The following is a 24,727-nucleotide window of genomic DNA, read 5'->3' as shown; positions in this document are numbered from 1 at the left end:
GCCTTGATATAGAGGTTACTTTTCATCAAAGAATAGTACTTTGGAATAGATACCCTGGGTGGAAGTCAAAGGTGATGTGAACCTTACTCATCAAGAAGTGTTTGTCAGTGGTTTAAAAGTCTACTGCCAAAAGGTCAGAGGAGTGGTTTAGCAGAATAAAAATCTACACCATTTTAAACCAACCTGGTAGCTGCCAACAGGAGCCTTTTTACTTTAACTTGTACCTTTTTCTGGCTCCTTAACTTGTAATCTAGAAATATAAGTGACCTTTAAACCCACTTAAAAACATTGCCCCATCTTGTATATTAATTCAGAGTTCAGCTCAGTCTGTTTGGTCTGTGGTGCCATTTATCCTAAACAACACATTGGTTTCCATGCGACTTGTTTTTGCTAAGTGCCTGGTCTTAAGAGTCCATGTAGTTCCAGAAACAGAATGTTAACCTCTATCACCATATTTAAGTAATCATAAAGATATATCAGAAACAAATGTCTTGTGGCTTTATATATGCATTTTGGTTATATAAATATTTCTTACTGCTGCTGATGTAGAATCTGACTGAGATCTTTTTAATGTAATTTTAATCACTATTAAGGAGCCAGAACAAGGATTTTTACTAAGGGTAGTAAAAAAAAAAATTCTCTTTCCAAAAGTTTTCCTACAGAAAATTGAGTTTTGGATAAAAAGAAAATACCTGTTTTCCTGAAAAATCCAACCTCCCCTTAGAAAATGGAAAATTCATCAGTTTTTGGCAGTTCAGCTAAAAAACCAAAACATTTTCAGTGAAATGTTAAAACTTTCTGCTAAAATTTTCAATAAAATTTGTCAGTTTTCACAGGGTAAAAAAAAAATTGACTGGATCTAATTCTTCTCTAAACAGGTACAACCCATTGCTACAATATACTTGCTTATTTTTCATTTCTTTTGTATAAACCCTATCCCAAAATGCTTTTCATATTTGTTATACCTATACCTGACTTATGTCCCTCATTACTGTAGTACCTGAGTGCCTCACAAACAATAATGGATTTTTCTTTACAAAGCTTTGGAGGCACAGAATGTTACAGAGGAGGAATTAAGGTGGGAGTACAGCTACACTACAACATGGCCATGGCTGGCCCAGGTCAACTGACTCGGGCTCATGGGTCTCAGGTTGCAGAGGCTAAAAATGGAGATGTCAGTGTTTGGGCTCAGGCTGGAGCCTGGGCTCTGAGACTCCACGAGTGGAGGCCTGGGGGTGGCAGGGAGGGGAAGAGGATTGCAGAGCCTAGACTTCAGACTCAGGCTGAACATCGACATTGCAATTTTTAGCCCTGTAGTCCAATCTCTGCAAGCCTGAGTCAATTCACCTGGGCTCTGAGACTCGGTGCCACAGGTTCTTTATTGCAGTGTAGACACATCCTCAGTGATTTGTCCAGAGTTACACAGGAAGTCTAGTCTTTAACAGAGCTAAGAACCAAACTGTGCTCTCCTGAGTGACAGCCCAGTGCCTCAACTGCAAATCCATTCTTCCTCCTGGAGCTAAATAATAAACAATAGCAGAGAGACAGAGAAATTCAGAGGCACAAGAAAGAGAGAAAAGGTACATTTTCACATGAGATTTGAAAAGAAGTGAAGAGCTGGAATGGAGAGATACAGGAAGGCAGGTCCAGATGACACTGGAAAAAGGGACAGAGGAGACCAGTGTTAACAAGCAAGGGGAATGGAAAGGCACAATGACCGAAACAGTCCACACGGTTGGCTAGAGAAAATCCATGCATAGCTGAAAATACAGGAAGGTTGTTTTTGAGCTGGATTCTGAAATGAACAGGAAAACATATGTAACTCACATGCCTTTGTTTTGTTTTTACAGATTCCAGAATCTGCTTTGGTCTAGAAAAACCTTTGTGGATAGTGTTAAAGTCTATAACCATAGCTACATCTATATGCCAGCCTTCTCTATGAAGACAGGGACAGAGCCATCCCTACGGGTTTACTACACCCTGGAGGACTTTGGTGCCAACCAAACGGTGCTCTTTGCCAATCCCAACTTCCTCCGTGACATTGGCAAGTTTTGGAAGAGCAGAGGAATCCATGCCAAGCGGCTTTCAACAGGTCTCTTCCTTGTCAGCGCAGCCCTAGGTCTGTGCGAAGAAGTAACCATTTATGGCTTCTGGCCTTTTTCAGTGGACCTGCATGGGAGGTTTATCAGCCATCATTACTATGACAATGTGTTGCCTGATTCTGGGTTCCATGCCATGCCAGAGGAGTTTCTACAGCTCTGGTTTCTTCATAAAAATGGTGTCTTGAGAATGCAGCTAGAACAGTGTGAGGCCCCTTTACTCCAGTCCTCTGCTTAAGGACCATAAGGAAGGGCATGGAGGAGCCTCTTTGTTTTAATTTTCATAGTCTCCAAAAAGAAAATTAAAAGAGAAAGGGGGAAATATTTATGGATTTGCAGAGCTCTTAAAGATGCTACTTGTTCCATTGATAATGTGAAGGCCAAACAAGAGACACGTCCTTACACACAGTGTTTTGGAGAAATAAGTAGGTCTCATGGAATTCATTCTGCATAATTATGAAATTACTGTTGGAAGCAGCACCCCTGAACCTGATTGGTTCCCATTTGAAAAGATCAATTTAAAAGGGGCATTAAGGATTGGACACAGGCTAACTGTGCTAAATACTACTCGCTGTTGAAAGTCCTTTTAATTCCAGAATAGCACGACCCCCTTTCTTGCCTTCCTTTCTTACTACCTTCCTTCAAGCCAGGAGTGCTGAATGTCACCAGCTCCCAGTGACTTCAGGGGATGGAGCTGAGGGTGCTTAGACTCTGGTGAAACCGTGCCCAGTTTTTGTAATCCCTGAATATTGGAAAACCCCCACCTAACCAGAGTATTTAGCAGTGATAGTCCAGAACTCTGCAGTTTACAACCATGTTAATGTAGCATTATGGACTAGAGATGGTTGAAAAATGGAAATACATTTTAATGAAATGCTGGCAAATTCTTCGGGAAATGTTGAAGCTAAAAACAATTCAAGTAGCTTGGTTTTGGCCTATTGTTGTAGAATAGTAAGTTTTGTAATAAGGGCTGCTCTTGACCAATTTACTGTATGTTCTTTGAGTCTCATTCTGTATTCCTTCTTACGTCAAATGCTCACTGATCTCAATGGGAGTTTGAGGCGCACAAAGATATGCAGGCCCAAGTTCTTAATTTACTTGTACTGCAGACGGTACACAGTGAGTATAGGTGTCTTTTAAAATTTGTTAAAGCACTGAAAATCCTTTTTCCTTGAAGCCATGTTTTGTTTGTGCGATTAGATCCCTTCCTGTCTATATTGCAATGCTGGCCGTAAAGTCTTATTTTTTATTTTTCTCCCTAGATCATCTCTGGTCCAGGATATTGTTTGGGAAAAAACAACCAGCCTTTGGGAGCACTCTTTAAAAACTACATAGTGAGCAAAGAGTAAATGTCCCTGTCAGGTGCTTACATAACACAGTCACTCTCCTTGAAATCAGTGAGTTATGTAAGTCTGTACATTTCACTTAGGCTGTTCTAGCCTTTTCATGGCTTCACAGACTGTTTTCATTTTGTTTATTCCTCAGCTGGCCCATGGTCCTGGAACCTTTCTAATGCACTGTAAATTAGTACTCTTATTTTTAGGACTGTGACAAAAATAAAATATTGGAACGACATCTTTGTCACAATTTCGGCTGCAAGATTAGCCTTTTAAATTCAGATCTGCATCCTTGTTGCTCTCTGCTCCAACACTAGCAGCTACAAACTGTCAAAACAGCAATGCTTTTTTGGGGGAGGGGGGGGAAAGAGGGTATGTCCTGTCATGCTTTGATGTTTTTATTTTTAGTTTCAGCTGCCTGCAATATGGAAATAATAATTTAAAAAATCCCTCAAATGTCTGTGTAGGACAGAAACAGAGAAATCTTCACACTTCTGAAATTTTTAACTGTACATTTCAGAATAAAATCATTTTAATTATTAATATTCCAGAACATGAAATGGGCATCATTATTTAGGTTTACAGTCCTAAAAGAAGGTTGGAGATTATTTGGATTACATAGTGTTTTAGAAATTTGTATGATCAAATTTGACTCGGTTCTATATTTTGCTTTATCTTTGTCTATATTAAGAAGGTACAATCAACAAATCTGATAGAATGCTGCATAACCTGGTAATTCTTTCATCATGGACCTGTTCATTTTATTTATGCAAGGCTATTCAGTAAGGAAGGATTTCAGAGAATCAAATAATTTCTTTACTGCAAACTGTAGCAAATGTTACTGAACTGTTTTTTTCTTGGACCAGAATTGATAGCTGTCGTTTTATTGTACATGTCAGGACTGCCAAGTATTTCTTGAGAAATTGCTGTCTGTAGGAATGTTAAACAGTTTGGAATTCTGTTCTCCCATGCTTTGGGGAAATAATCTGATCAGGGTCATGAGAAAATCAGTATCTTCACTGGAAAACTTAGTACGGTGGTTCGTACCTTATGGCTTGGAGATACTGATGGGATCCTCAGCAATTGTCTTGTACATGGGGGACATCCCATTCCCTCTCTTTTTATTAAAGCAGCAGACTTACTGAATCTTTTCCTAATAATCTTTATGGGTCCTTCCTGACATTTGAAATCTATCATACTGAATCCTGAGAGATCTCCTATAAAATGCTGAGGGAACCAGGGAGGCCCAAGGTACACTTAAAATCTTCATTCCTATACTGGGACTATTAACCAGTTCTCGCTGTATTCCCTATTTAAGAATAAGGAATATTGCTGCACCCAGTAATATCTCTACCCATAAATTTCTAAAGGCTTATCTACATGAACATTTAGTTCACGACGAGCTGGCATGTGAATCTATCCCCTGCTAACCCAATGCACACTAAGTGTCCACCTAGACCCTGCTGCAGTGCACTAAAAACTCCCTCGTGTGCTTTTGATCTACCCTGAAGCATAATTAAAGTTCAGAATTCCAGATACAGACTTCCTTTTTTAGGCTGCATGGGTTTGTTTGTGTTTTTGTAGTGACCAGGCAGAAGGCTGCCATGTTGCAGGAAAAGCTACCTGTCACTGTCCCCGTGGTTGCTGCAGCTGCTGTGTGGGAAGAGAGTACAGGTTTATAACTGAAAGGGAAGTCATGCCACAATGAAGAAGTTGTTGAAATCCTAGGTCCCCCCTCATATATCACCTCCAACAAGCTAATATCCTGTGTTACTGTCTCCTTCATGAAGGCAACTTCAAGCTTTAGGTAGATGGTGATGATGAAGAAGAAAGCATTCCACCCTTCTTCCCCTAGATAACTACACTATGTCTCTGCAGCAAGAGCGCTCTTGTGGTTAGAAGAATGTTGTTAGGCCATTGCACTTGGTATTGGAAAAAGTGAGGGCCTCCTTGTCACACAGTTTGGCTCAGTTGGTGAGGTATGAGAGAGCTCACATAGAGTTCCTGTTGATGCCACTACAGATTAAGTGTAGACTCTCTCTCTAAGGAACTCTCTTTAAGTTTCTTTAAAGTTTCAGTAGTTTGTGGTTTTGGGAAATAGGACAACATAACTTCAGAGGCACAAAACAAACTTCTCCTCTTGGTTCTGCAGGGAGGAACTCTATTGCAGGGGTCAGCAACCTTCGGCACATGGCCCATCAGGTAATCCGCTGGTGGGCTGTAAGACGTTTTGTTTACATTGACTGTCTGCAGGCACGGCTGCCTGCAGCTCCCAGTGGCCGCGGTTTACCATTCCCAGCCAATGGGAGCTGTGGGAAGCACTAGTCTGGCACTAAAAACAAGCTGCAGTGCAGTCTGAGTCTTGTTTTTTCAGATAATCTGTATAAATTTACCAGTCAAGTTATGCAGATCTACTGTTTTCCTATTTAAGGGCCTGATCCAAGGCCTACTAAAGGCAAAGGGAGTGTTTCCATTGACTGCAATGGGCATTGGATCAGGTCTGAAATATATAAAGTGGAGAACATTTTAAAGTGTCATAATAACAATATGAACCTTTATTTCTAGCTCATGTTTTTCATCATTTTCTTTGCCATTTCATCTAGATATCAGAGTACGCTTATAATGAATATCCCCAAATTCTACAGCATCCCTTTTGTAAGCTGTAATGTTTTGGACCACTAGTCTACAGTATTGCAGTATGTATTGCAAAGAATATTTGGGATAGCTTCATTTTAGCTCATTGCCGCCTTCTGCTTGAGTCTGCAATTAGTCAACAAGAAGTTTATAACATCACAGTCATGGCTCTGGGAATAGACTGTGATGTCACAGATGCACCACTATAGGCTTCATTCACTCCACTGGATAGGTGACATTTGCACTGCTGCCTTCACCCAGTAATTTCTCCATGGGAGGACAGCTTAAATTGTTGCTGGGGTGGTGTGGGAGTCCTGTTGGCAAATACTTCCTGGGAGATGTTCTGAATTTGGCATATCCTCAGAGTGCCCTGGCCAAGCCACTGTGTCCAGTGCCATCCATTTTTTCGGCTATGTTGCCTACCACTATGGCCCTTTATGGAATGATGGCTCTGGATGCCATGTGATTCTGTTCCTTTCCTCCTTCTGTACAGACTTTCCTTCTCTGTATGCCCAGGAATTAATCTCTCTGAGAGATTTCCTTGTCATGTCTGGGTTTACTAAGAAGTAAAGGTTTTCTAAAGGAATCCTCCACTATTTTTCTTGTCCAGTCACCTTTTGTTTTTCCAAATTCCTTTTATTATGATTTTTAAAATCAGTCAAAAGACTGATATATCAGTCTTTTCACTGATTTTTAAAATAAAAATAATAAAATGAGTTTGGAAAAATATATACATAAATACTTGCCATTTTCAATCATACCTTTTTATAAATGATGTTACCAACTAACCAAAGGCTGGATTTTGGTGATAAAGGTCCAAATTCTGTGCTGACTTACACCCTGTAAATATGATTGGAGCAAATGGAGAATCTGGCTACAAAGTAGCATGTATTGAGACTGGATTTCATAGAGGATATTATTTTAAAATAATTTCTAGGTGATTTCTGGGGAATTCCATATATATTTTTGTATTAGTTTTAAATTTCTTGCCAGCATAAAACATTAAAATATCTGAAATAATGTTTTGTCACTAGGACTGCTCTTTGGCAGTTGACATCTGGCATTTGTACAGTGAATGCTTTAAAAATGTAATTGAAACAGGATTTTGATAGTTGAAAATTATGAAATTACTAACACATTTACTAGCCTGTTTAATAAACGTGAACTGGCAAATGTTCCTAAAAGAACCTCATATATCAAAAGGAAGTTATACTTACTCCCTTCTTTTTATACATGCTGTACAACTACTGGAAAACAGAATATCATTTGCTATCTGATTCTGTTAATTGTTTTCACTGGGGTATATTGAGCCCTGCTAGGACTATCTCCAAAATGGTGGACTTTTGAAAATAAAAAGTAATAATATGTCTAAAGAAGCTGTGGTATAGTATCTCCAACCAGCAAACCACGTGGGGCACTCCGTGAACATCAAAACAGCATTCCTTGTTCTCTCCACAACAGTGTGAAAACATTTGGCCTGATTCAAAGGGAATTTGGGGTAATTGCAGCCTCAGGATGGCACCATACAAGCCCCGCTTCTATTGAGTGCTTCTGGGAATTGGGAGGTGACCTTAGTGGCTGGAGGTAGTCCCACTTTCACCACACCTCTACAACCAGCATATTATACCAGATCCTAATTTACCACCAGTATTATAAAGTATGCAGCGACTGCAAGGTTAATGTATTTTTTGTTGTGTTGACTTTCAAAGATGTTAAGAAACCACAGCTCCTCCTGAGATCAATAGGAGAGGTAGTGTCTTATCGCCTATGAAAATTAGCTTCTTTGTTGCTCTGAAGCACTTCTTGAGACTGAGACAAGTAAGGATTTTCATCTCATTTAAATAATTAGGAGTTTTGCCTATTGGATTGGGGCCTCTGTGTGCAAAATGCCATGCAAAGGATAATGGAAAACCTGCATTGTTCCCCCGGGTGCAATGTAAAAGTTGAACAATTCAAATGTTGATCAAAGATAACTTCTCTTCTGTCGTCCTGATCCTCCTTCCCTGGCACTGTCTTGCAGTAACAAAGAAAGATTCCAGTCAGGATTGTAGTGGAGTTAAACATATATGATGACACAGTAAGGCAATGGGGCATAAGCAGATGCTTAAATGCTTTGCTGAATCAGGGCCTAAATTAGTCAAAGACTACCAGCTGTCCCTTCCTCCCCAGAGCAGTTAACTTCTCATCTCCTCAGCAAACATCACAGTGGCACCACAACAGCTAAGAAAGATGCTCAAAAGCATTTCGGTAAGGGGCTGATCCAAAGCCAATGTTCCATTGAATTCAGTGGCCTTTGGTCCAGGCCCTAACTCTAGAAATAGTGACAGTCACACTGGAAAAAATTCAGGTTTAATTAGCTAGAGCTGGAAATTTGCAAGAAAAAGCTTGCATGTGAGATTTCATGTCCTTCCACTATCAGTCAATCTCGAAATATAGCTAGTGATGCAGAGAGAGGGGCACGATTACCTCAGAGCCACAAACTTCTCCTTTCTACTCCCAGTTCTGACACTGACCTGCCTCTGTGCTTGGGTTCCCCCCCTGGAATATGGCAATAATATTTTACCTGCCTTAGAGGTGTTTGAAGCATTAATTAGTTGATGTTTGTGAAGTGCTTTAAAAATGAAAATCACTATACAAATGACTGATTTATTATTTCAGCACTTCCATTCTGATCAGATCCAGGGAGTGCAATGGCAAGAATTAACTATTTTGAAAATTTAAAAAGTTGGTTGACATTTTTGATAACAGCCAGTTCACCCTTCCTGGTTAAGAACCACCCTCACTTTTAGGGTACAGTGAGGATACTGCCTTCAGACTGTCAAAGATTTTAACAGACCATATGGATTTTCCACCCTTCTCAGCAAGTGAATGTTTTTGCTTTTTAATGGAAAAAAGAAAGTCCAAATAAAACACAGAAGCAAATTATGAGCTAGATTCTCAGCTGGCATAAATCATTGTAGCTCCCTTCATTTGAATAGAGCTATGCAGATTTCAACCAGCTGAGGGTCTGGCTGTACAGTTGTAAAATTGATGGAAATAAGCCTACAAATCTTTCAAATTCATATGTTTTTAAACTATTCTAAGATGATGCTATTTAGTTAAAGGTACTTTTATGTAAACTAGTTGTTTTCCATAAATACATAACACAAGTGGCTCCTTTGGATGGCTGCAACTGTGAAGTTGGTTGCAACTGTGAAGCAGACATGTTATTGCAATTTACAATTCTGCCACATCAAGGTATGATAGTGCAAAACCAAATCATACTTTGAGTGGGACAGGATGTGTTTTCCAATATGAGACCCTATTTCAATATATATGTAAAATAAATGGAGCATACAATATTCTGTGTATTCAAGTACTGTATAGTGCATGGGGTGAAAAAAATGTTAAAAATAAAGTTTCTATGAACCAAGTAAAAAGACAAAAACCTTTATCATAGCAATGAAGATTTACCAATAAATACCTGTTTCACAGAAATACATACCTTCCAATGAGAGATTGTCTCTGATGAATTCAGATCATGCAACTGTTTTCCAGTCATTGTCAAAAGACTTTGTTAGACTTTAATGAGGCAATTATAGTTTTTTCTAGTACCTAACTGCTTGCTTTTGGGTGGGCGGGGGAGGGTTTCCCCCTTTTCTGGTCACTTTTGCATTCGATAAACTCATTGTTTAAGAAGTTCTTTCTGTAATTTATATCAAAGGTCCAATTCTAATCTCAGATGCTACTTGTCTTGAAAATGTAGTTGCTGTTTGTTCTTCCTGTGCTCTGTGCCATTTCTCTTCATCACAATACTAATGTACGGTGATAGACACTGAACCTCTGGAATTAGTTTTGATCATTGAGTACCAGTGTTCATCAGGAACTAGAAAATAGACTGGCTGTAACATAGTCCTTGGTTTTAGCCTCGACTGAGTGCAATGAAATAGTGAATCTGTATAATAATCATAATGCACTCACAGTCAATGGGGCATCAGTGAAATGCAAGTCAATTTCAAAAGTTCTGGGGAAAAGATCTAGGCCTCCTTTATAAACCTGACTTAACGATAGTCTATAATACTGCAAAGGGAAAAACATTGTGGATTATTATTGTATAGTTCATCATAATTCCTATCCATCCTCTGTCCTGTACTATTCTAGTTACCTTTCCTGGTTTTATTGTATATTTTTCTACTCTTGGCATCTTTTTTCTTCTCTTTGGGTCTCTTTTATTTTGCATCAGTCTCTGCATGTACCTCCCTAGGTCCTTTGTGGAAAGCCATGTTTCATAGACATCGTAAGCGTGCTGCCGAGTTTTTAATGTGTGTAAAGTATCTGTGTGGAGTATAATATATGAAAGAAATATTTTCATAGTTTTTCACGTGTGAGTTTATATATGTCGTATATGTGTCCAATAGATAAAATATATGCTGTTTATACACAGTAGATGCATCTTATAAAGCTTCTACTGATCTAAAGAAGATAACCAACAATTCTGCATTTTGTATAAATTTGAATTCTGTCGTCCACTGAGATCCACATGGCACAGGAGCAGAAGGAGTCAATTACTGCTACCTGATTCTCAAACTTCCCCAGCATAAGTTCTGAGTACCCAACGACTAGTCTTATTTATGACAACCAGCAATAGATCCTAGACTATTCATACACCAGCTGCGAATTAGCAGAGCTGCACTCTTGTCCATCCTTGCCCTTTCCTGACATCCTCCCTGTGCCAGAGTGGAGAGGCAGTTGGCATAGGAACTGGCTTGGCCAGCTTTACACCTGTGGAGCTCTCTAAGGAATTCTGATCCAGCCAGCTGTGACTCGATTTTGGGTTATTTGTGCTACTAAGGGAGCACCATGTGGTCAGAACTGAGTCAGAGAATCTGGCTCAGGGAATATCCCTGAAACAGTTTTGATTCTTTCAAAACAGAAGAAACTTAAAGTGTAGCAGTCACATGGGGACTACAAATATTTTTTGTTAAAAGTGGGGCTGAAGAAGATTCAAAGCATTCCCATGTGTTTCCAGATGCTTAAAAATCAGGAAGTCTATTATGTGGCCGAAGTGCTGAAAACCATGAACCAGTACCCAGCATAGCACAGAAATGCAACAAATTTTCAGTCATTCAGAGACCTAGATTTTTGTTTATTTTGCATTTGAAGAATAAGCACTTATTCCTAAATCAGAAAAATGAGATCTGCATTTGTAAGTCATTTTCTACTTTCCCCGATTTTAAACAGGAGTAGTAGTGACATGTAATCTCATGGAAAGTAAGGCTTCTAAATTGTTCAGTTAGATATATGTACAATATCTTTTCTTTACGCTTGTGTTTTGTAATGTGTCACTACTGATTTCCTCTGGCTATCACTGAAGGCCCATGGTGAAAAACAAACGGGGCAGATTAAAGGTGCCTAGTGATTTTTTTTTTTTAAATTAACATAAAAGAAATCGTAGCAAACCACTTTAATAATTAAATGTGAAATTTAGCATGTCGATGATGATGAATGTATAAGATTGCACTTGATTGTTAAAACTGTTGTGCCTATGAGCTGGGCTATTTTGTAACAATTTTGAAAAGAGAGGTTAAATGAGGAAGGAAAGATTTCTTTTAGCAATTTTTAAAAAATGGACTACAATTCAGGCCATTTACCTTTCTCTCCATGTCATCAGACAAATTAGATGGACACAAGACAACATGTTGTTATTTTTGTTTTTTTTTTAACTCAGGCCACTGTCTGAACATAAGAACAACAATTCCATACTGTATATTTTGAGTACATAGAATCATGTATTCTATTCTAGGGATGGGAAATAAGTGAATGCAAATAGGCATTGTTAGTGGCTTCTAGTAAATAAGCCAAATTGAAAGGTAAAATAGATCAACAATTTGTGTTTTCATTATAGATATTTTGTATACACAACCATAAATCTGATAAGAATTTGTGAATTCAGGTAAAGGCAAAAATGTGTCACTGTTGTCAAATGAACCTGGGCCAAGATTTTTTCAAAGATGATTAAGGCCCAAATCTTCAAAAGTTCCTCCTTCTGTTGATTTTAATGGAAACAGTTCTGCTCGTGGTGAGTACGCTGCACAGAAAGCCCACTGAGGTCAATGACCGGGTTGTTTGACCTACGCTGTGTTCTGTTTGTGAACTAAACAGTGCAATTTGGCCCTCAGGAGCTAGAAGTGAAACAGCCCATAAAGCAGCAAAGAGTCCTGTGGCACCTTATAGACTAACAGATGTTTTGGAGCATGAGCTTGTAGGTTTGATTTCTGTGAACTCTAACCTACCAGGGGACTCTTTCCACAGCCATCCCTCCCTCCAGCCTCTTTTTTGCCTTTCAACAAGCCTTGGATTTTCTGCTTTTTAGTTTAATGTATTTGCAGAGGGGTGTCTCAATGATGGCAATGAAATAGGGTTGACTAGATGGAGAAGGATTTCACCAACCTCCCAGCTGGGTGAACAATCACAGTCCTTGTTTGTGGAGATTTATGGAGCATGAATGCAGGCAAAACTCAAACAACCAAGGCTCATTTTGAGTACTTCTGAAGCATGATTTGAAATTTTGCATATTTGTAGTCAGCAGGAATGTAGTGTGTGGTGAAAATGGTACAAGATGAGCTGACCTGGACCAGTTTGTGTCGGATATCTTATGCACAAGAGAAAGGGACTGTTGATGCAGGGATCCTCCCTCTTCTTGCATCTGGCCATTAGGGGCTGGCCACAATTGCAGTACTTGCTCGTTCACACAGAACAAGGGTTCCAGGTTAGTCATACTAGCCATTCCCACAGGGGCAGAGTTATGTGGGTCTTCAATATTTTACAGTCCCTATGCACAGTGCTTATTTTCACACTTCCATTGTAATCATTTGTGGATTTGCATTCCTTCCTGTTTTACCCCATTCATTGAAAAGTGCGATGGTAAAGTAATATTTCATATTCTTGGCATGGTATTTAAAGTGGATAAGCAAACAGTTATGCCTCTGAGATTGTATAATGCCATGGATTCGTTGTCCCCCTGTGAATGAAATGTAATATTTATTGCATCATTTATAATGTATGTAACCTTTACAAGCTGGATGCTGTGTCAGAATGACATGAATGCTTGGGTGACTATCTCCTTCAATCAGCATCATTTTGGCACACTCAGGGGCAAAAGTACTTGTGCAAAGTGTTCAAACATCCCAAAATGTGTTGTTGTTTAGAGTCTTGTGATTAGGGCTTAAATCTAATCCTTTCCAATGTAGCAAATATTTGCTGATGGCTAAAACTATTACAAGGACTAAAGTATAACCTTCCTTTGCCTGCCAATAACATATGTTCTGTTCTTTCAGTATAATCTGTTTTATTTTCGAGTAGTGTGCAGTGCTGATTTAAAGAATGTCTACCTTCAAGATGGCTAAGGTGACTGTGCCCAACCAGTGTCTAGACGACTCAATGTAGCAAAGAGTTCTTTGTGATAGAACTTATTGAGCAACCGTATTTTGTTGTCTTTTTTCTAGTCACCTTTTACAAAACATACCATAAGCATTCCTTGTGATTTTTAGCGAAGTCTCATTTATAATATTTGATAATGGACCTAGATTTTATAGGACTCCAGGCCTTTTTTTCATCGTTTGAGTCATAACAAGCATGATCAGAAGGAACAAGTTCATTGTTTTGTTTAACTTTGATGGAACTTTTTCAGAAATAAATGTTACATTATTTATAATTTGGATTTATTTAACTTAACAATAAATATCTCCATTTTCAAAAATGAAAGTATTATTTGTGGGACTTCTTTTTCTTCTTTTCTCTGTCATCTGTCTCTATATGCTCAATAGATCAAGGCCATTTCCACTTCCTCTTTATGTTCTGCCTAGTTTGTTGTTCTGCTAAGATTTGCATCCATTGTCCCCATTTGATATTTGTCATCTCTACTATTTTATCTATTCTTTTTTCATTCCTTTGTAGGTTAGTGCCTGATCCAACACTCACTAAAGTAAATGGGACAAATGCAACCCCGGTGTAATTTAATTGACTAACCAGAGCTGAATTTGGCTCAGTGGGAGTTTTTCTGCTGCCTTTCATAGGAGTTCAATCAGGCACTTAGTTAATAGGGAAAACCCACCAAACCGTTTCAGACGAACACAAAATTCCAGTGAGGTACAACTAAATGGATAAAAAAAGGTCCTGATCCTGCAGTTGGATCGGCGTGTGTGGGTGCTGGTCAGTAGTCTGCCTGCATGGGTCAGATTACAGGATCAGGGCCAAAGGTACTAAAAATCACACACAGCCATGCATTTCCAAAAGTGACCAGTGATTCTGGGTATCTGGACTTTTGGGTACCCAACATGCAACCCCTTAAAGGGATAACATTTTCTAAGGCCAGGTGCTCAGCACTTTCTGAACATCAGGTCCCTTCAACGGGTTTGAAGTTGGCCATCCAAATTCTGGATTAAGTTTTGGGAATTTAGGCCTACAGTCTGGCAGTCTGTGCACACACTCAAAACTTTTACTGAAGCAAGTGTGAGATTTGGATTCAGAAGGAAAGCAGGGTTGGGCCCAGAACTCTTCAAAAAGTTCAGCAGGAGTTGAGGGTATTCAATACCTGACAGGAGCTTCTCTCAAAAGTACTGGCAAGTCATGTCTATGTTTAGCTGGCTACAACTGACCTCTCACCCTAGTTCATGCCTTTTTACAGGGTTGTTTCTCTGCATGTATTTTCTGGGCCTTTACATGCAGGCAAAACAAGCAGCGTTAAAATGGCCACTTTGAACATCAGTTGCCACTTTCTTCCTTCCAGCCAATATGTGTCTCATTACTGCCCTGCTCACTGCTTCCCCTAATCCTCCCCAGAAATCCCATTCCTTTCAGCCTTTTCCCACAGTTTGCCAGACAGTCTAATCCTCTCATAAGCTAGTGATAGTCAGCACAGCAACATGCTTTGCAGATAGGCCCCACTTCATTTATGCAAAGTTCCTGAGATTTTTGAACCTGCTGGAAGTAAGGAATTAAGCATCTTTGTGCATTGCCATTTGACACCTACAGGAACACCATGGCTCAGCAAAGGTGCTGATCTCTATGGGTAGGAAAGGGGAAAAGTTCCCTTTTCTTTAATTCCTGAAAGGACAGCATGGCCTTTTCCAGAAAGCAGCCTAGTAAAACCAATGTTTCAGTCACTCATGTTTAGATGTAAATCAATGAAGTTGATGGAAATAAGATGACTTACATCAGCTGAGAATCTAGCCCTTGCAATGAGGTGTGTGTTAATTTGTTTAGAAATTACCCAGAAGATGTGCTGTGTCTGAGATGTGTGACTTTTCCCTGGCTTTGTGTCACGGTCAGACTCCCGAAGTTGGCTTCCCTCATTGATGAGAAACCAGGGTTGCCCACTTTGCTTTTTATTTTTTTTAATTTCTCAGTTTTCAGTGTACTGTCTCCAACACCTTTGATCACCTACAAATTTTCTATACTTGTCTATTTATAACAAAGAGAGAGTGTCTATGTCAGAGATGTGCATATGAGTTGAGGCCTTGTTTGGTTGAGAACTCCATTCAGTTCAGCAGTCTTGTCAATTGAATGTTCAATAGATTGTAGAGGCTCTTCAGGGCAGAGGTCTTTTTTTTGTTTTATGTTTGTACGGTGCCTAGCACATTTGGAGCCATAGTCCCTGCCTGGGGCCCCTAGTTGCTACAGCAATACAAATAAGTTGCAAAACAAAATGGCAGCTCCTTGTAGCTAGAGTCAACACTCATGAGTGTTAGTTGAAAATTCTGACTGTGAGCTCCACTTGCTTGTTCCATGAGCTCTGATGTTGATTCCTTGTGTGATCTTAAATCAAGTCATTTAACCTCCCTGTGCCTCATTTTCCCCATCTGTAAAATGGGGATAACATCTCACAGAGCTGTTGTAAGGATTTAAATATCTATAAAGTGGTTTGAATCCTTTATGAAAGTTAGCTATAGAAATGCAAAGTGCCAGTAGTGCAAAGTAGTAGTAGAGGGTTTCTCTATGCTTCTTCAATCTGACCAGAATCAGAAATGGAGATGCTAGAATATCATAGATAAGGCCATTCTTGCATTATTTTCAGCCTGACAGACACAGGAAGTGTTAGATATCCCATGTGAGATCCTGGTCTCCCAAGATTCCGAGCCTAATTTTGAAGACTTGATTGGCTTGGATAGCTTGGTTAAGTATTCTAATTTTTGAATGCCTGTTTGTCTAATCTAAGTAGTTACACAGCCTCTATCTCCATGGCATGCTAACTGAATGGAAGTATAATTCTCTAAGGTATCATTTCCATCGCTCTCTGTAAGCAATGACTGGAGGTCAAATGAAGGAGCCAATCCAAAATTAAGATATTAACCTGGGCACATTCAGTAAGAACTCCAGTTTAGACATTGCAGAGTATGTTACAACCTATAGTTTGTGGCAAAGATTCTCAGTCAATCTAAATCGCCATAGCAACATTGACTTCAATAGAACTATGCTGATTTACATCAGTTGAGGATCTGATTCTGAATGCTGAAGTACAGGAACTAAACTGCTACTGCTTTTCACAGAGAGGATCTAGTATAGGGAACTTTGATATGCCCACTTGAGGCATATAATAAAGTTCCTAGACATATTAACAAATATGAAGCAGTGCACAGAAAATGCTGCCATACAAATGACTGATGAGGCATTCCAAGTATAGCATAAATACCAAGTTAGAAGAACAGTTTCCACAAATGGAAGTCAGGAGATGAAGGTGCTGTTTCTGGCTCTGCATATCGTATGTATTCTTGAGCAAGTCACTTCACCTCTTTGAGCCTGAGCTGCTCCATCTATCGGACACGAATAATACTTATCTAGCTTACAGACGTTGAAGCTAAAAATTTTTAAAGCACCTTGAAATTTTCAGATGAAAGAAGATGTAGAAGTATTAACAGAGGGGACCTTGACTCTACAAGGTATAAGCCGTTTCACACACAACTGAATCCGTGACTGAATGCCACAGAAGTCAGCATGGCAATCAATTTTACCATATCTAGCCAGAGAGAGCTAACGTAGACCACATCTATGCACAGCTGTATTAACTCTGTCTTGATTAGTTTGCCAGTGAGATTTTCCCTGCATTGTCCTTTCAGTGCTGGGGAATATATAGAGTGGTGATTAGATTCTGGCCATGCAGTTCAGATATCTCTCACGTTCTCAAGTGTTGAATTTGCTGTTTCAGTTATATAATGTGTGACGGAGGTCATGGGGAGCCACACTGAAGTTACTCAGTTAGGGTAAACTGCAAAGAATGGGGCAGACAATCCTCACAGCTGGTGGATATTCCAATACTTAGATTAACCAAGCCAGCACAAATCAGTTTCTATAATACCTTACTAGTTACCCAGAAGCCAACAACAAAGTTTCCTTAAAGCAACCCAGCCTCAGGCCTTCACTCAAACACCCAAGTCAAATATGATGAGGACTACTGAAAATCTTATTCATCATATAAGAAAGTTGTACCAATCCCAAAGGATCAGACACATTACCTTCCAGGTTAAGGAATATTCCAGATCTTATCCAAATAAACGCTTACAACCAATCCTTATTAATTAAACTAAAATTTATTAAAAAAGAAAAGAGAGCGAGTATTGGTTAAAAGATCAGTATACATACAGACATTAGTACAGTTCTGAGATCAGATTCATAGTAGACATGGTGAGCTTTGCAGTTGCAAAGAGTTCTTTCAGAATTAGTCCATAGGTTATAGTCCAATGTCCTCTTACAATTTAAGCTTCCCCTGCATAAAGCATCAAGCAGATCTGAAACAAAAAGGATCAGGACCGAAGAGTCTTTTACACAGTTTTCTAGCAGACTCTTGACCATACAGTCCTGGGTGAACAATAGGCTTTTGATGTAACCTTCTGTTTCCCAGACATCAGCGGTAATCAACCACATGGATTAACATACGTTAATCTATCCATTAAGTAGCTCATATGCAGTTTTAAAGAGACATATAAACAATGATACTATTTCACCCAAGATTCATCTAAATGTTAATATTCCCTTTTAAGCTCTGAATCAATAGCTATAGTAATAGACAGGAACTGTCTGTTTACGTGGCTAACATCCAAAAATATATAAGTAAACACATGCAATTAGTATCACGTCTAATTCTCTAACAATACAGGTTTGCATTTCAAAGTTCTAGCCTATCTAACATGGAATGGCCCTAATTACCATTTACATACTTTTCTAAAATGTCTCTAAAGGTTGAATTTGGGTCATTTAGGCCTGTTCTACACTACAGGGTTAGCTCGAATTTAGCCGCATTAGGTAAATTTAAAAATGAAAGCGTTCACACAACTAACTCCATTCCGTTGCCCTAAAGGACTCTTAAAATTGACTTCTGTACTCCTCCCCAGAAAGGGGAGTAGCACTAAAATCAACTTTGCTGGGTCAATTTTGGGGTAGTGGGGATGCAAATCAACGGTATTGGCCACCAGGAGCTATCCCAGAGTGCTCCATTGTGACCGTTCTGGACAGCACTTTGAACTCTGATGCACTAGCCAGGTACAGAGGAAAAGTCCCAGGAACTTTAGAATTTCATTTGCTGTTTGGTCAGAGTGGCAAACTCAGCAGCACAAGTGACCATGCAGTCCGCCCAAAATCGTAGAGCATAGAACATTTCTATGCTTCCCCTATCATCTCTGTCCCTAAGGTTATCGCAGATTAGAAGGCGGAAACACACACTCGGGATGACATTTTTTCTGAGCTCATGCAGTCCTCCCGCACTGATAGGGCACAGCTTAATGCATGGAGGCATTCAGTGGCAGAGGCCAGGAAAGAATTAAGTGAGTGCAAAGAGTGGAGGCAGGACGCTATGCTGAGGCTAATGGGGGAGCAAACAAACATGATCAAGTATCTGTTGGAACTGCAGGAAAGCCAACAAGAGCCCAGACCCCCGCTGCATCCACTGTATAACTGCCTACTCTCACTCGGATGCCCAAGAATGCGGGGGGGGGGAGTGTCTCTGGGCACCCAGCCACTCCATTGCAGAAGATGACCCAAGCAACAGAAGGCTGTCATTCAAACAGTTTGATTTTTAGTGTGGCTACAATAAGCAATGTGGCCTTGTCCTTCCCTCCCCCCCCCCACCTCACCTGGGCTACCTTCTCCATTATCTCATTTTTAAAAAATTAATAAAGAAAGAATGCATGGTTTCAAAACAATAGTTACTTTATTTCGAATGGGGGAGGGTGATTGGTTTACAGGGAATTAAAATCAACAAAGGGGGCGAGTTTGCATCAAGGAGAAACACACACAGCTGTCACACCGAAACCTGGCCAGTCATGAAACTGGTTTTCAAAGCCTCTCTGATGCGCAGTGCACCTTGCTGTGCTCTTCTAATCACCCTGGTGTCTGACGTGAAATGATTGTCTGCCATTGTTTTCATGGAGGGAGGGGCAACTGACGACATGTACCCCAAACCATCTGTGACAATGTTTTTGACCCATCAGGCACTGGGAGCTTAACCCAGAATTCCAATGGGCGGCGGAGACTGCAGGAACGATGGGATAGCTACCCACAGTGCACCGCTCCGTAAGTCGATGCTAGCCATGGTAATGAGGACGCACTCTGCCGACTTAATGTGCTTAGTGTGGACATATGCAATCGACTGTATAAAATCGATTTCTAAATATCGACTTCTATAAAATCGACCTAATTTCATAGTGTAGACATACTCTTATTCTGCAGGATGCTTAACCCTTTCTGACTTTGCATCACATAATGAAAACCACAACTCTGCCTGGTTTGATTGTCTTCCAGCATATGACTGGATAGTTTTCTCAGGATAACCTAGCAAAAATGTTTCCATTAAGAAATCTTAAAGTATGGAAATAAGTTTGCTAACTTTTTGAGAATAGACAAGAAGGTACTTAGCTGAATGTTTGTAAGCAAAGAGAAGTAGAATAAAGTTAAGTGCCTAGAGCTCAGTTTGAACAAAAGAGCAAAAAGGACAAATTCTATAGAAAAAAAAAGAATGGAGATTTAATGCCTTGCTACTTAGAAGTAAATTAAGAAGAATGCAAAGTATAACTTCAGATCAAATAAGGGTTTTCACTCCACAATTTGTGGGTGTTTGAATCTAGGGTCTGGACAGGGCCTTTGGAGAAAAGGGATAGTTCTAAAATTCAGATCAGGGTTTAGAATTCAACCTTCCTTTCTCCCAACTTGCAGGGTGGTTTGACTGTGGAGTTCTGGCTCTGACCTATCTCCAAATAGAATCATTTATGGACTAATGTCTAAGTATCAAAATATTAGTATTATCTTTAGATCAGTCTGTTCTTTAACATAATGATAAAGCTTGCAACTCTTTGTATTGAACATGTAGCCTGACATACTACATGAACTCCTACAGATCAATGTTAAGAGACTGCTGATTCTGACTTTCAAGCCTCAAAACAAACATGATTTACCCAATTTACCTGTGTCTGCAATACGGAAACTTTAAAATGTTACAAAAGCAAGTAATCTTGAGGATGTTTGGGTTAATTTAAATGAAATTCTGGTGAATCTGAAAACAACTTTGTGTTTGACTTTTTGCGCCTTGGTACTTTAAAGTAAGTTGTTTTACAATTGGCACCTTGTCTCCTTATCTATAGTTATTTTTAAGTGAACCCATTTCTTGTGAGAGGTGGCAAAGCTCTAAGCTAAAATTGTCAAAAGTGCCTGAATGCCTTAGAAGCCTAAAACCTATTTTAAAAAGTGATGTAAGTACTTAGGGATGTAGGTACTTAGGAGCCTCTGTTCCACTGATGTAGGCTTCTAAGTCATTAGCTGTTTTAAACAGTTTTACCATAGAGCAAACATTCTTAAAAAATCAACAGAAAATATCCTGCAAAGTTAATATTGCTCCATCCCTATTGTGGAAGGAACCTCTTGGGATATGTCAGTTCAGTGTCAGCAACTTTAATCCCTACTAAGTAAACAGAAGTCCTTCCATTGATTTAAAGAGGTGTTGGTCAGGTCATATGACTAGTCTGTCTGACCTCCCTTCTGATAATGCTAATAACTGCAAATCTGATGAAGGTACTAGTCCATTAGAAACTCAGTTCAAACTAAAGACTTATTTCACATATGCACTGAACAGCCATCAAGTGCTCACAATTTTAGTTGCTACCACTCAAGCTGGATTTGATCCATTGACTGAAAGGTTCTTTGGCCTATTTCCAGTTCCCTGATCTATCCATTCACCTGCTAGGTACTTTTCCTCCTCCTCATATACTTATCAAGTAAATGCATTTTAATTAAATGGGCTTATTCATGAACAATAAATACCAGCAATATAGATAAAGTGCACAATACATTAGTCATGTGCATGTTGCATTTGCTGCTAAAGGAGTATTTAGTATTGCAAAAAAGACTTGAGCAAATTTCCAAGTGGGGTATGTACTCGAACTATGAGGAGTTTTGTGAAAGCCATTTAGAAATAATAGTAATAATAATAACAAGTGTAACTGTTAAAATTTACCAATAGATACATTATTATATGGAGACATTTGATCCATGAGTTAGTACAAAGGATACTGAAGATTCTTTTAATGTATTAGCTAACTGTACTACAGTATCAACGTTGTAGGTAACAGTGAACAAACATTCAGAATTTATGTTTAGAAGTGATCTGAAATGCTTTAAAAATGAAATAAAACTGTGTATGATCCCAAATGACTGACAGGCTATGCCTGGAGTTCAAATATTAGAAATAAATGAGTTTTAAAATGAAAGTATTTGAGAAGCAGTTGACTGCAGCACTTCCTGGCAAGCAGGCAGGGCATTTTCTCTCCCTGTGGCCAGGTATAGGAAAGGGAAGAGAAAGCTGAACATAATTCCATTAGAATACTTTTGATATCTCTATGTATACAAATGTAATTTTATCAGTTAAAACACTTTTTCAGATGCCCTTTATCAACTTACATCACTCAAATAGTTCTCTTTGGATTGATTATTTAAAAAAAAAACCCAACAAAATGAAGGGCCTAATCCAACATGCACTGAAGTCAAAGGAAACCATTCAATGGGTGTTAATCATGTCATTAGTCCATAACAAGGACCATTGCCATTGTAGACATTTGGTTTACAGCTAATGAAGGTAGAGAGGTGGAAGTATGCACTATTTTCTACTAGCTTTTTAGCAATTCACTCAGGTGCAATGCTCCAGTCTGACTATACACTCTCTGAAGTCAGTGAGGGTTATGCCATTGGCTTCAATGGAAATAAGTTCAGGGCCGCAGATATGTATGTGCACATACTTGTCCTGGTTCAGCAGAGTTACACCAGTGCCAGACTAAAGTAACATGGTGGTGAATCAGACCCAGTCTTATACTTTTTGAAATAAACACGTCTGGCTTTCACTGCTCACCTATTTGCTTCATATGCTGGACATGTGATCAAAGTTTCTGTTCCTGTTTTATCTCTATAAATTAACAGCATGCTTTATACACACACCACACATCACTACAATCTTCCACTACAAAACTCACAACTATTGGATACGCTCACTTGCTACTGACAGATGCTACATGCAGAAGAACCACTGTTGGTGACAGACCAGACGTGTCTAGGGGCTGGGGCAGAATGACAAGAACATAACACAAAAGGAAAGAGCGTGTGACAGTCACATGCCCAGGGGTTCACTGACAGACATGACTCAATTACATGTGATCCGTCAAATGTGTTTGGCTGCTAGAGTGATTAAATGTCTAGATGAATACTTGTGTGCACAAATGATACAAATGGCAACACAATCCCTGTGTAGTGTGGAGTGCAGGTTCCCAATGGTGAAACTTGGAACATGATACTCAATGACGTTTTAGCCTCTTTTCCCTGTATCCCTGGGGTATCTGCCATGTCCTGGCTAAATGAGAGAAACTGTGGTGAGAGAACCTGCTCTTCCATGTCTCTCATGAGTTGTTTGCAGTTGACTAGAATGAATATATTGTGTTAGTTAATGATATGACTGAAATGACTAGACATGGTTGAACAGACGTACTATGTAATCTTTTCTATTCCAGCTGGGTCTAATGTAGGGTTGGTTCCTTCAATATCTTTGTCCAGTCTATTTTTAAACAACTCATGTGTTGGAGCTGCCGTTATTTCCCCTGTGAGACCATTTATCAGTTGAGTGCACGTAAGGTGTTTTGCATCATTTCCTATTAGTCAGTCTACATTTTCCTTTGCTCAAGGCTGGTATTAAGAAGAAAAGTTTAGCTGGTAAGGTCAGTAGGGGTAAATCTCTCTTTGGGAATCCAGTATTACAGCCTAGTACTGAAAGCCATTCACCAGAAGTGGTGGAGGAAAGTTAAGTGATAGCATTATAGATGGAGGTCGTAACATCATCTATGGTTAAGGTTGCTCAACACTTTCCATTGTAAGACCCTGTTTTCGGTTGCTTATAACTTTGCCAAACCTTAACCATCCTGGTTGAAATTTTCCATGCTTGGTATCTACCTCTGGATAATTTTTATTTATTTATTTTTGAGGTTTCAGCTAAAATGGTTCAGCAGTTTCTGAAACCAACATTAGGGAAATAGATATTCTTTTGCCCATGTTAAATATTCTGACAACTGCTTAGTTGAAAAGCTCAAGGGGTCAAGTTGAGATGGTGAATCAGAGGAGAAGGGGCAGCAAGATAGAGGTGGGGAGTGAGTAGGCGTAAAGAGGGAAGGAGCTAAGAGATGGCTACGGAGCATGATCCAGGGAGAAGAGGGCAGGAGATGATGGTAGGGGATGGGGATAGAGATAGACTCTTCTTCTCCTGTACTACCCAAGCCTATTACAACTAGATCAGTGGCTCTCAACCTTCCCAGACTACCGTACCCCTTTCAGAAGTCCAATTTGTCTTGCCGTACCCCCAAGTTACACCTCTCAAAAACTACTTGCTTACAAAGTCAGACATAAAAATACAAAAGTGTCCCAGCCCACTAGTACTGAAACATTGCTGACTTTCTCATTTTTACCATATAATTATTACAGAAATCAATTAGAATATAAATATTGTACTTGCATTTCAGATGTATGGTATATAGAACAGTATAAAGAAGTCATTGACTGTATGAAATTTTAATTTGTACTGCTTCACTAGTGCTTTTTATGTAGCCTGTTGTAGAACTAGGCAAATATCTAGAGGAGTTGATGTACCCTGTGGAAAATCTCTGCATATCCTCAGGGGTTACATGTACCCCAGGTAGAGAACCACTGCACTAGATCACACTCCCATCCACAGCCTGGAATCAAACCCACAGATCCTGAGTGTCTATATTGCTCTGCTCTGAGCTAATAGCTGTAAATTCCACTTGCAAAGTGTATATCTCATCCTCCCTCTCATGATAGGCCCACACAGAGGACAACCACCAGCTACTATAACCATTATTCTGCTAGCTCAAGTGGAAGAAGTTTGTACTGTGGATCAAAAGTCTTACTCATGACTCAAGTTGGTGGATAATATGGTTCCATAGGACAGAATTTCTGTATTTTCAGTTACTTTTTTAAACTATGTTAGAAGAACATTAACATTGCAAAGTCAAGCATTCAAAGGTTAGGAAATGCCAGCATTAAGGTTGCCTCTAAAACCTTAATTCAGCCCCATGATGTGTCTGCATTACAAGACAGTCTTTAATTATATGATCGCATACTCCCCCCCGCATAAGCCCACTG

The 24,727-nt window shown here is 39.4% G+C and overlaps 1 protein-coding gene across 1 annotated transcript in view; it reads left to right on the top strand.

The window, feature by feature from the left end:
• ST8SIA1 (ST8 alpha-N-acetyl-neuraminide alpha-2,8-sialyltransferase 1) overlaps positions 1-5,664 on the top strand; it is a 182,409-nt gene extending 176,745 nt beyond the window's left edge. The window contains exon 5 of the mRNA XM_030541406.1: positions 1,851-5,664. Coding sequence (XP_030397266.1) covers positions 1,851-2,337 — 487 coding nt within the window. The 3' untranslated portion in view covers positions 2,338-5,664. The remainder of the gene's footprint in view (positions 1-1,850) is intronic.
• The last annotated feature ends 19,063 nt before the right edge of the window (positions 5,665-24,727 follow it).

This window comes from Gopherus evgoodei, chromosome 1, assembly GCF_007399415.2.
Source record: "Gopherus evgoodei ecotype Sinaloan lineage chromosome 1, rGopEvg1_v1.p, whole genome shotgun sequence".
Taxonomy (NCBI): domain Eukaryota; kingdom Metazoa; phylum Chordata; order Testudines; family Testudinidae; genus Gopherus; species Gopherus evgoodei.
The sequence above is the reverse complement of the archived record's forward strand: the minus strand, read 5'-3'. Positions and strand labels throughout refer to the sequence as shown.